At 38.3% G+C, this 15322-nt stretch overlaps 1 protein-coding gene across 4 annotated transcripts; it reads left to right on the plus strand.

Moving 5' to 3' along the window:
- Window positions 1-1074: 1074 nt before the first annotated feature.
- On the plus strand, window positions 1075-10225 carry LOC103722302. Of its 4 annotated transcripts, none has more exons than XR_005515129.1 (7): window positions 1075-1561; window positions 3894-3984; window positions 4192-4364; window positions 8418-8458; window positions 8594-8702; window positions 9796-9868; window positions 9961-10224. XR_005515129.1 is itself a non-coding variant. In XM_039134201.1 (7 exons), the coding sequence occupies exons 1-7, from the start codon at window positions 1331-1333 to the stop codon at window positions 9967-9969; spliced, it is 714 nt and encodes a 237-aa protein (XP_038990129.1). In that variant the 5' UTR covers window positions 1077-1330; the 3' UTR covers window positions 9970-10224. The 4 variants fall into 4 exon arrangements, 2 of the variants coding, with proteins under 2 accessions (XP_038990129.1, XP_038990128.1); XM_039134201.1 differs by having other exon boundaries at window positions 1077-1561; window positions 8431-8458; XR_005515128.1 differs by having other exon boundaries at window positions 9796-10225.
- Window positions 10226-15322: the final 5097 nt, after the last annotated feature.

A 15322-nucleotide genomic window follows, 5' to 3' on the forward strand; every position in this document is an offset into this window, starting at 1 on the left:
AATTATTTTCAAAGCAAAAAGACAACCTGCTTGGTGGCGGCGGTGATGGTGATCACGTTGTGCTAGAGATAGAGACAACAATAATAGTGCAGATGACAATTACAACAATTGTAAAGCAGCCAGTGGTGGCAGCGATGGAAGTACTGATGGTAATAGTAAAAAAATAGATTTTTATTTTTAAAAATACTAAAAGAAAAAAATTCTTACCTTTATTTTTTAGAAATAATGGAAATAGCTTTTCAAACAATAGAAACAATAGTATTAAATAAGTTCTTTATTTTGATTTTTGTGCTTTTATTTTTAAAAGTAGAAAACAAGAAATAAATGCTATGCCAAATGACTCTTACATTTTCGACTTCATTTTGGTTAGATTTTTAAAGTTATTGTGTCGAAATATCTGTTGATTTTTCCAAACTTGTATATGATAGCAATCAATAAAATGGATCTAACATAACAAAATTTCAATAAAAAAGTTTTTAAACCCATCATCGAAGCTAGTTTTTTATATAAATTGCAACTCAAAAATGTTAGGCCGGGTTGAGAGCAAACTTTACTAAAACCTTACCTTTATATCTCCTAACTATAATCCAACCTAATCTAGACTTAGTTTAGGATATCTCTAACCAAACTCAACTTGAATCTTAAGCTAAATTTAGGTTGCGCTGGGTTGGATCATGTTAATCGAACTAACTTGGGGTGAATAAGAATTTTAAATTGTAAAAAAGGTTTGGAATGTTTTTATTTGACCAGTATTTGTTACATCAAGACCTTAGCCATTTGTTAATTTCTATACTACACTTGCACATAATTTAGCAGATTAAAAATATAATTATATAAAATATATAAATAATTTATATAACATAAATATGAATCAAAAATATATATGTTTTTACTTATCTATTTCTATGTTACGCTGGTATAGGTTGAGCCTGGTGCAGATTAGCCTGATTAGGTTAGGGCTGAGTTCCGACTAGGTTTAAATTCAACCCTAATCCAGTCCAACTTGAGATTTGGTTAGGATTTGTCAAACCAAGCCCAATCGATATTTATAATAATCATCAGCCGAACCGCATCGAATAGTTCTGTGTGAACGGTGCAAGGAGCAGGCGGCAATTTATGTCCGGGCCGACGAAATCTTCACCGCCGCGGCTCAACATCATATAATAATAAAAATACAAGAAGACAACAAAAATTTGAAGTGGAAGCGGGGGAGAAAGAGAGACGAAAGAAGAACGATTACTTCCACCACGGAGGCGGCCAAATTATCAATCCATTCTCCTCCTCTTCTTTTCATTCTTTAGGGCTCTTCTTTCCTTAGGGTTAGGGCATCATGGCGGCGGGGGCGGGGGCGGGGGGGCCGTCCCCTGGCCCCGTTGGCGGGGAGGAGCAGGTGCAGGTGCGGCGGAGGACACTGGAGGCGGTGCTGGAGCAGTGCCGGCGGGCCCTCGATTTGCTCCAGGACGCCGACCTCGACACGGATCCCGCCAGGGATGCGGCGGCGGGGGAGGGGGAGGGTTCGACGCCGCGCTCGCTTTCTACCGTTGATCAGGAGCTCGATGAGGTAAGGAGGGAATTCTTCTGCTTGAGATTAGGTTTGAGGCTCTATTAGTTTCTTATGTTTTTAGGTGTTATTTGTTCTGGATTTCATAATTTTGGTTTACAATTGATGGGGTGGAGCTTTCAATTGGGGCATAAGCGTCTAATTCATTATGTTGTGTTAGCGAGATCGGTTTCTGTGAATTGTATTATTTATCTTTGTTGGGTAAAAAAATTCCTTCTTTTCCTGGGAGGTGATTTTTTTTGGTACATTTTTGGGAGGTGATTGGAGAAGGATTTGGTTTTGCTATCTCTCACCAGCACGATGGATTTAAGAGGCAGTTGAATTGCTGTGATTGTTTAATTATTTAATTATTCTTTTTTGCTGTAAAAGACATGAGAGTGAATTTTTTCAGAATTGTCAAATGTTTGAGGTAATGCTATGAGAAGATATTATATGGGACAAAAAAAATCGATTACCTAGTATGGTCCTTTAATTTCTGTGAGTTGCTAACATTCAGCTTGCAACCCCTCCCTTTCAAATGAGGTTACCTATTCATCTCCTTCCTGGCAGCTGGAAAGAACACGCAGGAACCTGCAAAGGTGTGGCTTGCGCATTTTTCTGTCTGATGAGTTAGAAAAATTATAAATATATGAATAAAGGATAATCAACTATCTATTCCTCCAAATGCGAGCCCGATAAATTTGAGATATTAATAATATTGATATCATTTGGCATAGATAGCCTCCTTCACTTCACCGGCCACGTGTTTCTTATCCTATAAGCTCTATAATGAAGCCCTAATTTAAAAGGGAAGACCTTGATAGTCAGAATCCGCTACCTAGAATGCCACACCTGCTTAAAAATCTCATAATCTTGTTGGGAGCTCTCTAACGAACTTTCTTCCTTGGTCTGCCCTTCTTTTGCAGTAATCTATAGCAACATCTGCTCATCTCACCAACACCCTTGATATGAAGTATTAGTGCCAATCATGAGCTGGCATGATACTACCATGCCATGCCATGTTGGTCACGTGCAGCCACCTGCCACAACTCATGACAAACAAAATGGTACTGTGCCAGCATGTATTAGCCTACATCAGTTTATGTTGGACTAGCACGGATAGATGTAAAACAACATAGAGCAATATGTAGAATATGGGTTATGTACCTATATACCATGCATGTGTCTTGCCAACAAGGTACATTTTGGGCCGCTAGGGCTGCGATGGCACATTACTTTATTCTATGACTATAGACAAAGGAATTAAGGGATAGATGCTTGAAGGAAGAGATGAGTAGAATATATTGGCTATTGTCAATACCTTGGTGGTTTTGGAGATATATCATGTGACATAAGAGGAATATGTGAGGTTGTTGTGTTTAGGAAAATTGAGTAAGTTATGGTCGAGCATTTCCACTTGAGGAGAGTATTCTGTCGAAAAGCTACCAACATGATTTTGCGGATGCCAAAGTGAGTAGTTTTGGGATGGATGGTAAATGATGGGTCTGGTTCTACTTTTTGAAACAACTTGATTGGTGTGGATATAATTTGCTTATGGAGGTAATGCTTATCAGAGTAAGAACCTAAGGTTATGTATGTTTTTATCTTCAAATGAAATGATAAAATTCTTGGATTGCCTACATAGGAAAAGGATTACATTTGCAAAACAAGGTGTAAGAAGCATTCCTTAAAAATATCTCAGCAATTATTTTGTTGAGTCATTGCCAATTTCTCACTATTAAAAAGGGATATGGGCTCTTGTATATCCAAGGTTCACCATCTTGGTACTGGACCGCGTACTGGGACCATCCTATTACAGTGTTGGTATGCGGTTTGTTATGGTACAGCTCGGCATACTAAATGTCGGACTGGTACGGTACCGATCGGTATGGCAAACCTTGTGTATATCCATTAAGAAAGACAATGAGGTTATTGTACAATCTTTATAATTTTTTATTTTCTTGATCCCTCTTGTTTCTTTATTTTGTATAGCTAGCAATTTGGGAAGGATTTGTTGCTTCCTCTCAACTTCGCACAGGTTTCAGGCGGCAGTCGATTTTTGTGATTTAAATATTGATTGTTAATTTGTTATATTATGCATTTTTTGCATGCTAAGGAGATTGATGGTATCAGAGTTTTAGGAACCAGATATTATCTTGAGAACTGTTAAATGAAACCTTAAAGTCAACATAAAGTATTAGGAAAAAGACTAGGGAAACTATCTGCTTATTGCTGTCATTATGCATCCAGTACAAGGATTTGTTTTCCTGATTGTTAAATCATCATAAAGAAGACTATAGCTTACTGCTAAGTCTCCATTATAGAAAGTTGAAGCACCATGTTTGTTATGCAGCTGTGTGATCTTCTCAAGTCTAAAGTTGAATCATCTGACTTTCTTGAAAAGCTTGGGAGCAACGACAAGTCAGTTCCTCACAATATGTCTGGTATGCATAAAGTTTGATGAATCATTCCTTTTTATTGTGTAGCTTTCTAACTGAAGCAGACCTTTGTCTTATCTAGCCATGCAAGATTTACTGAATACTGACTGATGTGGCAGCGAACTTTATTTATGTTACACATTGTTTTTATTCTCTGTTTCTAGCCTAACATCACTTGCAATAGCTGACTGGAATGTGTAAATGTGCTAACAGATGAGAATGCATCTTGGGCTATGGTTAGCACGACAGATTTGTGGGAAGATAAGCACATTGGTGGGGATGATGGATCAGATCCAGATGGTTATGTTCTTGTCAGGCAAGAGGACATAGTGGAGGGGATTGCTTGCTTCACGGCTGCATGCCTATTATCACTGAAACAAACTAAAGTATGTCATGCTTTTCCTTTGGTACCCTCTTGGCTGAGCTTGCTACTTTTTACCGTACTCTTTTAATGAATAATCTATCAATATACCATACCCTGCGACTTTCCACCTGCAACAACTTTATATTCCATAATTCAAACCCCTAATCTTGCTTGTCTTTTTTCGGTATGGATCAATTCTTACTACTTCGCTATTGGTCACCTAGGAACATTTAGCCTTGCAAGGTGGTCTTTGCTGATTCAAATGGACTTGATGTTGGTTGGAGCTGTGGAATGGGTAATCATGTGTTGTCTTATTTGATAAAAGTTTAAGTGAGACTACATTACACTAATACAATCACCCATGCTATCACAAACTAGATGGCAGATGAGATAGTTGTTTATGCAATTGTTAAGCTGATTTATGCCTTTATATAGGTGGCAGATGAGGTAGTTGTTCATGCTACGTGGAATTTAGTGATAACGAGAAATAATTACCTAGTGATAACTTGGAAATAGGGATAACTTGAAGTTACCAATTATAAAAGATAAAACATTATGCACTGGAGCTTTACGCAAATTCAAATAGCACTGGCAGATTCACAAACCCATCCAGCACATGTGTAGGAGGTTGTCTTACAGTAGCACTAAAAATAGCTCATTTTGTTCATTATTTCTAAGGTCAAAAAAAAAAAGAAGCACCCAAAACAGCCCGTAAAAATTTACCTTATCGACAATGAATAAGATCTCCTTTTTTTAGAAAGACACGGAAGTTGATAATAATGCTAGAGATATAAATTATATGATGCTTTGTGAATTGCAGAATTGAGTATTCCATGCACATCCACATCCATACACCCCAACGCACATACATAAGCAAGTATAAAGTAGGTTATTTGGTTGCCTAGACAATCGAATGTGCATAAACGATCACGTGCATGCTGGCCAACTAGGAAGTTTGGTAGCAGATAAACACAAGAATGTAAATTTGGGATTTTCATAGCATAGTCACACAGAGACAAGTATGGGTTGAGGTAGGAGTTTTTGCAGTCCATGTAGACGTGTGCATGTGTGCCCCTCCATGCAGAAGGAAGAGACAGACATGCAGGTCTGCAGGACATAATTTAGGGGTTTTTGGTAGCCCACACATAACATATATGCGTAGGAAAAAGAGAAGTGGTGGTCTGGTCTCAGTTTTTCCAATTCGTGCACGTACAGCAGAAATCAAATTGCTATTATATGAAAATTATGCTATTATCACAATTATGATATGTTGTTTCTTTGAATTCAAACTTGTTATGTGGCTGATGTTGTTGGGAAAGCCTCAAGGGTAGGTTATTAAATGGTGCAAACAACTTGTTAGTCAATGGTAAAATGAAGTCCAAGATTGGTTAGGATGAACACTTTGGCTTTGCAGTATAAGGGCTTGCTGTCTACAGATTCTAGACTTGTTGCTTATGCAATTATGGAAAGATTAGAAAGAAGAGAAGATTATTCGTGTACACATTTTTTGTTGACTTGGAGAAAGAATTGATACAGTCCCAGAAACGGTAGGCTCATGGTGCTAAAAAAGATGCATATCAATGCTTAAATCAAGACTGCTAAAGATGCGTGTAGTCTTATGGAGGGAACAATGATAAATGCGAGTAGTCATCGAGTGTGGCATGTATGTCTCATTTTGGAAGTCGCTAGATGTGTGGTTCTGTTAAGTGTTTTTGAGCCATTGTAATCATCAACAAGTACATATTGTAGGTGTGAATAGCCAAGAATCATGGTCAATGTGTTTGAACAGTTATTTAAAGTAGTCAAAATCTTAGTGTGGTGGTCATTGAGAGTCGCCTAGGGTAGTTTAAAAATCATAACCTTATGCTAGCAAAAAAAAGCATGACTTTTCCGCGGGAACTTTGAGAAAAAGAGGGGGGGGGGTATAAATAGGTTCTAAACCATGATGGAGGATGGATTATATCATCTCATATGTTCTTCTTCTTTAATCCATCTTTCTCTCTTTACTGTCAACCCAATTCTGCACTCTCCTGTGATGCATGCGCCTCTTATTTGTGGAATTCAACTTCTGAACTATTTAGTTATCATCTCCACATGTTAGGAGATGCTGAATTTGTGTTGCGAAGCACTAAGAATCCTCATAAAACAATATGCCGTCCGTGGAGAACCAATCTATAGGAGCGATGGAATTTTTTTAGTCATTATTTCCAAATTTTTTATTTTTTATCCAACTCTTGTACCTTAAATCAGTCTCTGATCACCTGCTTTTTACTGTTCAATGGAAGAGGAAAAAAAGAGGAAATGCTCAACATTCTTTGTTGGGCAAATTATAGGCATTGATTGCATTTCTTAACTAACAATTTACTAAGAGCTGTTTTCCTTGATAAAATTTCTGGATTTGTTGTCCTATTATGTCTTATGTTTGTCTATACATTCATTAGGAGGAATGCGGATAATTAAGGGAAATCACATAGCTCCTTTTACTTTTGATTAAAAGTTTTAATTTTACCAAAGAGGCTGTGGACTGTTTCCATGTTAGTTTCTGCATCCCATATTTCATCAGTTTGATGCCAAAGCATCCAAACTTTAAGGCAAGTACTTAAAAATCTTAATTTTTTGTATTCATTCTACTTTCTAAAATTGAGTCAATTTGTTTTCAGTTAAGAAAAGAAAATATCATTCTGTCCTCATTTGCTTTTATGAAAATTTAGGTGTTCTTATTATGACCTAGAATTGTCTGCATGAGATGAATGAAAAGTTAGTCTATCCAATTTAAGGCTTTCTGTTATTACTTGAATTATTTGCATATAGTGCCTGATGATCATGTAATGATTAAATTATGTTTTATTTTACTTATTTTTCTTCTTTTCAAGGCACTGCATGATACTGAGCATATTGCATATAAGTATATCTAAGTATGTCAAGAAGGGAGAAGTCTTCTTTTGCGTTAGATGCCCCTTCCCTGGAATCTTTTCTCAGTAAGTACTCAATTATGTTGTCTCCTTGATGACAAATGGCACATTTACCTTCATTTGCATGACTAAATCATGTGCAACCCTTCCCCAGTGTTTTAAGTCCTGTGCATCGATATGTGCCGGCCTGGCACAGGGTGGTACTTGCTATGCATGCCTGTGATTGGCACAAACTGGCAGGCATGCACAGACATGGTATGTGCCGACCAATGATCAGCATGGTTGGCACTTTAATCCTAGTCCTCACTTATCTCTAAATATCCATCTCATTTTGTTTTTCTCTTTTATCTTCAAGTTCTCTAGTTCAATCCATTGTAACTAGCCAAAGTGCATCCTGACCCAAACCACACAAGAAAATACCCTGCGCCCCCCTCCCCTTCTTTTACTGCAAAAGTTGACAATAGAGTTGATAGTAATCATTGCACTCTGTAGTCTCATCATTTTGTTTAATTTTTTGGAGTTTCAAATCATCTTTTACATAAAAGTGGTTCAGTTTAGTTTGTTATATATAAATAATCTTACCAATTACAAGCTACCATCCTCCCTCACTTATAACGAACTTTCCAGATTTCCAAATACATTTATCAAAGAGGGGATTTTTCGAACTACCAAGCCTTGGATATCCATGATTTTTGCTTATGCATTCCCGTTTACCCACTCAAAATTTGAAGTTCACTTTTGGAGGAGGAAAGTACTGGACTCTACCAAACACATGCCACCATCTCTCTTTCTTTTGAATAAGACCTTGCATTCTGACACAGAACTTGTCTCTGCGGACAAGTTTGTTCCACATTATATCTTTATAAAGCTTCGGTTTTCTGTGTTTAAATGTTGAGGATGCCCAATTTTGATTGTTAAATTACCAGTTTTATAAAGTGCTACAAGTTATTGCTTCAGTTCTGATTTAAAGTAGGAGATTCTTTGCACATCTTAACAATGTTCCTTTTGGAGTTCATACTGCATTTAGATCTACTAATGATGCCTTATATTAGCTACCTTATATTGCTCTATTGGTGCTACTTTGGCATCTTAGGCTTATGATGGCATCCCTTTTATTTGATATATTACAGTGATGTAAATGCATGATATTTTATAGTTTGCAGTTTCATTTTGCAGGAATTAACTCCCAATCAAATTCAAGAAGGCGAGTTCTGTTACCTAAGGATAAAAGTTTTAACATATAAGTTGTTGCTATGAGCCATTGTTGCATCAAAGTGAATATTTATTATTGAAGAAGTGTCTGATGTTTGACATGCCTATTTCATTTCAATTTGTCCAGCCCTCAGCAAGACATTCTCTGTGAAAAAGAAGAAAAGTAGACTTCAGAAGGCATGGGATGGAGGCAAAGTTATTTATAATCTGGCTTCCTGGAGTGCAACTGCTATTGGGTAAGTTGTCTGCATAATCCTTTTGAATAAAATTGTAAATCACTGTTTTGCTTTGATTTACATCATTTTTTCTGTAAATTTATAATTGTATAAATGACGAATTATTTTCCAGAGTTAGAACAGTCATGTGCTTCATTTTCATTTGACTTGAACTCATAGCCTTAAGTGTAAGAAAGTTCTTTTATTAGATTTTAATCTTCAAACCATATTATGCAGCAGATTTAATTTCTATTTATGTGTTACTCACGGGTCTAATCAACCAAACATATTGGTTTATGGACTGTACTGCAGTCACAATAATACACTCTATAGCATTTCTTTTCTGCTGTTCTGATTTTGGGAAACAAAGAAGTTTGCATGTGTTCTTTTCTTTTTTCAAATTAGTGTTGTTTCATCTCATAACTGTGAAAACATTTGTTTTAGGAGTCATTAGAACCCGTCCTAAAATCCTAGTACGAAGCAGCTGCTGAAAAATAAGAAGCATGAAACCTCAGTGGTCATTTGTAACAGGATAATTGTTTTTACCTGTAATGGTATTTTATTACTAGATATATGCAAATTCATGGCGGCTGGTCATGTATGTACTTGAACTCCTTTATGAGTATATTCATTTGTTGTTTTATGAACAAATTTGAACTGCCAAATGTTTACCTTAGAGGGGTATTTGGGTACTCGGCCATGATACCTGAGGGATTTCCTGTATGCAGATGGTAGAGATAGCTAGAATTGTATGCTGTAAGGGGCTACTGATTTAGGATGTCACTCAGAATTGGTCTCTTCAAGTAGATCTAATCAAATTCATTTAACCAGTGATTTATGCTGTCTTGAAATTTTGGATTGGAGGACAGATGACCTCCAATCCCAAAGCAAGCTTCAAGTTATAATTTGTACCCAGATATGAAATGTGACACATATTGTAGCCCACTCCTGCATCCTTTTTCTTTTACAAATATATTAAGACAGCAAGAGTTATGTCCTTCACTGCATCATATGTTGAAAAGCTCCTGTTTGTTGCATTGACTAATGACCATTTTAGATTTACTATATTGTAGTTTCCTAATTGCTGCATCTATCCTGTTGTTCCTCTTTACAGCATATGCCAGAATCCAGCAATGCTTAAAGCCGCCTCTGCAGCCTTTTGGTCATCCTGCCGTGTAATATCAAAGGTAATATGAAACTTTGCTGTAATTATTTGGGGAAGATGTGATACCGGAGGGATTTGGCATTCTGCGGAGTATCCATTACCTTGCCTTGTCAGGGTCTCTGAAGAGAAGCTGTTTCAAGGTCCTTCATAGAGCGCCCAGTATTGACACTCATTGCTTATTGTTTGGAAAACTCCGATACTCCAAAGCTTTCACAGAGCTCCTGGAGATCCCAAAGATGTAAAATGTTCAACCCTTGATTGTTCTTTCACAGTTCATTGTACATACCTCAACTAGTTATATTTGTGAAACAACTGTAAATATTTCATTCTTTATGGATATTTAATACTCCTTTATCTGAAACATATGGTTTGAGTTCACTTTGCCTTTCTATTTTTACATGACTCTCTTTATGAATGTCCTGGGCCATTATCAGGTTTGAGTTCACTTTGCCTTTCTATTCTATACGACTCTCTTTATGAATTTCACTAGGGCCATTATCAGGTATAATTTGATAAACGCTGTCAACAATCACGATCAATTTAATAAAGTTTTATCTTTTGAGGCAGTCTGTTCGATAGTTTTTTATAAAAAGGGCCATTGCCTGGATAAATTCTTAGCAATGCACCCACACCATTGCATTGGCCAGCTCAAGTCTTTCATTGTCATACTAAACAATGACCTCTATTTAATAGTTTTTATACTTTTATTAATTAAACTTGCTGAATTAAACTTATTTTTTGATTCTATGAAGCATAATGTTCAGTAGGATTCTAAAACTATGCTCTCTATTTATCCGTTGAGTAGGTTTCATCGATACTTTTAGAAACTTTCAGATGGGGCACGTCCACTAGGGCTGGAAGTGGGCCGGGCCGGGTCGGGCCAAACCCCTACCTAAGCCCGGCCCGAATTTTTTTTCCGGGCTTCGGGCCGGGCCGGGGTCCGAAAAATTTTTAAGGAGCCCGGCCCGAGCCCGGCCCGAGCCCATTTGGGCCGGCCCAGTTGGGCCCTAACCTGGGCCGGCCCGTTTGGGCCGGCTCGTTTGTAGCCTGAAGATGTAGAATGTTATACCGTATACAGTAACCGTTAAAATGCAACAGAAATACAAAACAATTTGCACCATATCCAGAAAATATTGCAAGGAAAAGAACCAAAAATTTAACATAGGCATACATCCATGGGCTTGCCATTTGTTTATAAGCTAATTTGAGAATATTTCCCATTGTTTTCATGTCAGCAATAGCCACTAACAATGTATAATATCCAGAGTAAACAATTTTGAGTGAATTTTCTTGGTGATGCTAGCTTGGAAGTACCGAAGGTCCAAACTACCAAAACCAAATGGCAAAAACTGACATTCAAAGAATCAAAATTGATAGAAATTCAAGTGAAGCTTGCATGAGCGGACTAAATGCCAAATCCCAAAACAAATAAAGATAACGGAAGATTGCGATGGACGGTCGAAGAGCCCTCAGATCTAGGGTTTCCCCGCTTCGCCGAGCTTGGACGGTCGACGACGATGGCTGGCGACCGGCGACGAGCTGACAAGAAAAAGCAAGGAAACCCTAGCTCCACGCCTTCGCCGCTCGTCCACTCTGCGCTTCTGCAAATCCTAACCAAAACGAAGGTAATCGTACCTCGCCGATGATAGGGTGGTCGGGACTCCTCTTCACCACGACGGACCGTCGAAGAGATGAAGATCTTGGACGGTCGACGATGACCGAAGAAACCCTAGCTTCAGTGCTCGTCGCCTCGTCGCCTCCACCGGCCACTGCTCGACGCCCCAGAGCCCGCTCCGCCTCCACCGGCCACTGCTCGACGCCCGAAGAAACCCTATCGCTCAGACCGCTCCGCCTCTGCTAAAAATAGCTGCTGCCCGCGATGTCGATTCGGGTGATTTAGGGGATTCGGGTTTGGGCCGGGCGGCAGACGGGCCCGCGATTCGGGCTGGAGGTGGGCTCTGACTTGGCCGGGCCCATGATATACCCGAGCCCGGCCCGAAATAGATATGGGCTTAATCATTCAGCCCGAGCCCGGCCCGAACTATATTGAGCCTAGCCCATAGCCCGGCCCGCGGGCGGCCCGGCCCGATGGGCTTCGGGCCGGCCCGAGCCCACTTCCAGCCCTAACGTCCACACCAAGAGACCCTCCTATACGATGTATTGAGAGGGCCTCATCAGAGGAACTACGTACACAAGGTGGTGCTCGCAAAATAGCCGAGCTGCATCCTTGTCCCGCTCGACACCCAACTTGCTCCTCAGCATTCTCACCTTCTTGGTTACCATGAAGGGCCAGATAAAATTGAGCGGATTACTGTTTCTATATCATTTTTTTTTTCTTATTGTCCAAGCAGCTAGCAATTTTTTTACCCCCCAAAACTTCAGTTTTTTTAAAACCATTTTCAAACAATCGAATATATCTTATCATTTTAGAGCTTTTAAATATATTTTAATGCATTTGATTATGCATTAAAATTTTTTAAATCTATGGTTATGAAAATAGCTCGTACAGTAGAAAATCTTTTACTCTTTGATAGGAGTGTGCAAGTAACCTGCAAGACAAGAAGAATGAACATATATTTTAATTAAGCCCAAGAGGGGAGAGATGTATGTTATGTGATTAGTAGAGACTAAAGGAGAACAACTGTAAGGAGGTGAAAAAATCGTTTAACTCGTCAGCAATATAGATAGTACCTTCAGCTGCTTAGACTCAATAAAAACATATATAATGGTAAGGAGTGATATACCTAGATATATGAATGTGACCCCTTCAACCTACACGCGCCGTAGACTTGACATTCGGTGTTTGAACCGGTCAACCATCCCAATTGATGATCGATAACCGGTTGGGATGTTTTATGGCCACTGGTAAAAATTTTGTACAGCTAGACATGGACGCATGATATGAACATGGGGGTGGTCTGATGACTATTAAGGTGGTGGTCAGAGATGGATCTTATTGGAGTTTGTGGCAGTTTTGAGAATTTTGTCTATGATAGTTTAAAGTTGGAGTGGATGCTATAAGAGTAAAAATAAGTGGTGTGGCTGATCAGCCACAATTTGTAGAAGAATGATGAGTTCATGCATCCCTATATTCTTAATTTGGTTAAGTTTTCCCTAATTGTTGTCTTTCAACTTACATTTATGTGGATCAAAACAGCAAAAAATACTGTTTCTATTCATTGAACCCTGCGAGCGCATGCATTTGTACATGACCCATGTCCTTGATTTGGTGACTGGACCTAACAATATGGATGCTTGTAGAATTTTTTCTTTTTTATTTTTTGTCAACATATTGTGTTGGATACTCTAAAAACATGCATGTCTATTAGTGGCTTATGAATAGACTACGGACCTTACATGGTGTCAGATGAAAACAGAATAAGGGGCTTCTCATCTCAGCCATAAAATGCAAGGGATGCGTGAAAAGCAGTTTAAGTGAGTCGGATAAACCTAGATTAAAGCGTTCTAGGCCTAACTTAGATTTGACCCGTACTCGAAGCTCGAATCTAGGGCTGTCAAATCTTTTGAGTAGCTTGAGCATAGTTGAAGCTCAAATCAAGATCAATTTGGACATGATTCGTTCAAGCCCGAACCTAGCTAGTTTGTAGATTGCACATTGATTTCGAACCAAAGTTTTTCTTTTTTCCAAAAAAATAAATTCAGACCAAGCTTTTAAACAATCTAATTTGATCAAGCTTAGCTCAATAAAGCTAAATATTAAGGAAGTATATTATAATTTTAGAATGTAATTATTTATGAGGGCAGTCAAGTGCAATGGTAAAGTTGCTTTACTATAATCTGAGTGCCACAGGTTGGAAACATAGAAACAACCTCACCATATGTATGGATAAAGTTGTGTACATCTGACCCTCTCCAAAACTTGAAGTGGCAGATGCCTTATCAAGCTGTTTGAAATAGACTTGAGTTTAGCATTGTGACCTGGGAACCACCACCCATTTGCAAGCCTAGTTTAGCATTAATGGGAATTTTAAAATATCATAAATTAACATACTTGCAAGCCAATTGCAATGATGGTTTTTTGTATTATAATCGATCCTTGTAGCACCAATCAGCTTACATCTAGAACCATCTAAACTCGAATGCTCTCGCCAAAAACTCTCTTTCACTAGTTGATCAGTTGGTCTTTTGTCTACAATTGCTAGCCTTCTGGATTGGGAGAGATTTTCCAAGCACACACCCTCTTAATATCACTAATGACTCATTTGGTTTGCCGGAAGAAGAGAAAAAATGTGATTAATAAAAAAATAGAGAAATGCCTCATGTTTGGTAAGAGTTTTCGAACAATAGAAATGAAAAAATAGCTTTCTTATAGGAATAAGATTTCCATATTTTATGAAGATAAGAAAGTCCAATTCTTTTCAGGCATAACAAGTATTTTAAATAATTTTTTTTAAAAGTAGATAATCAACCAACTATATCATTCTATAGTGTGCCACTTTTTCATGGTCAACCAAACATACAAAAACTACTTTTCAGTGAATATTTTTTTTCCGCGAATCAAATAAGTTCTAAAGAAATCCTTCATTACCATAATTACATTGTGATTTGCATGGCTGTTTTTGGGTAGCTAGCATGACACCGTAAGTTCTGACATGGAGACAGGGTGAGGCATGAAGATAGGTTGAAGTTTGAGCATTTCGAACTACTTATCATGACCTTCCTACAAGGTTACAGCTCCAGCCTGTGAACTTCATGAGTCATGATCAAAACATACACCGGAAGAAAGGACTGGATGCAAGATCTGCAGACAGCAGACTTGAAATTGCTTCGCTTTCTGCATGGCTGAAATGAATAATTGAAACAGTAATCCTTCCCAATGAATCAGTGTCTTTGAAACGGTGATCCACCCCGGCCGAGCAGCCATTAGAGAGCCTTTTTTTTGTTGGTACAATTAGAAAGCCTCTCAGAATCAAGAATCAATCTTTAAAACAGTGATCGACCCAGGCTGAGCAGACATTGGAAAGCCTTCTAGAATCCAATCTTACTTCTAGGGCAAGGAAAAGGAGAGAACAGTCCAGACATGGAAAATGTCCTTAACTTTCTCCCTACCTTTTAGATTCAGTCGAATATGCTTCGAACTTGTTGATATCGACTTGCCAGAGTACCTGCAGTATAGGAAAACCTGCAAACATGCTATATAATTCAAGGCAAGTCCCAGACGTATAAAAGCTTAAAGGCATCATCTAAGTAGTCAGATGCAGGAGTGCAATCCTTGAGAACAACTGAATGAGAACAAGAAAGAATAGTTTTATAATTATTGCATTATGTTCTTTAGATTAGTACCATAACACATCTCAGCCCCAGAACTCATAGTCAGAGCACCAATAACCCAGACAATCTGCAGGACCCCATTTAATTATCTCCGCTTATATCATACAAACAAGGGAAAAGGATAAAAAAGCCCAGTCCGCCGAACCAGGGAACACCGTAAGTCGAACTCCTTTTACTATCTACA

The sequence above is a fragment of the Phoenix dactylifera genome, chromosome 15, assembly GCF_009389715.1.
Source record: "Phoenix dactylifera cultivar Barhee BC4 chromosome 15, palm_55x_up_171113_PBpolish2nd_filt_p, whole genome shotgun sequence".
Lineage (NCBI taxonomy): Eukaryota > Viridiplantae > Streptophyta > Magnoliopsida > Arecales > Arecaceae > Phoenix > Phoenix dactylifera.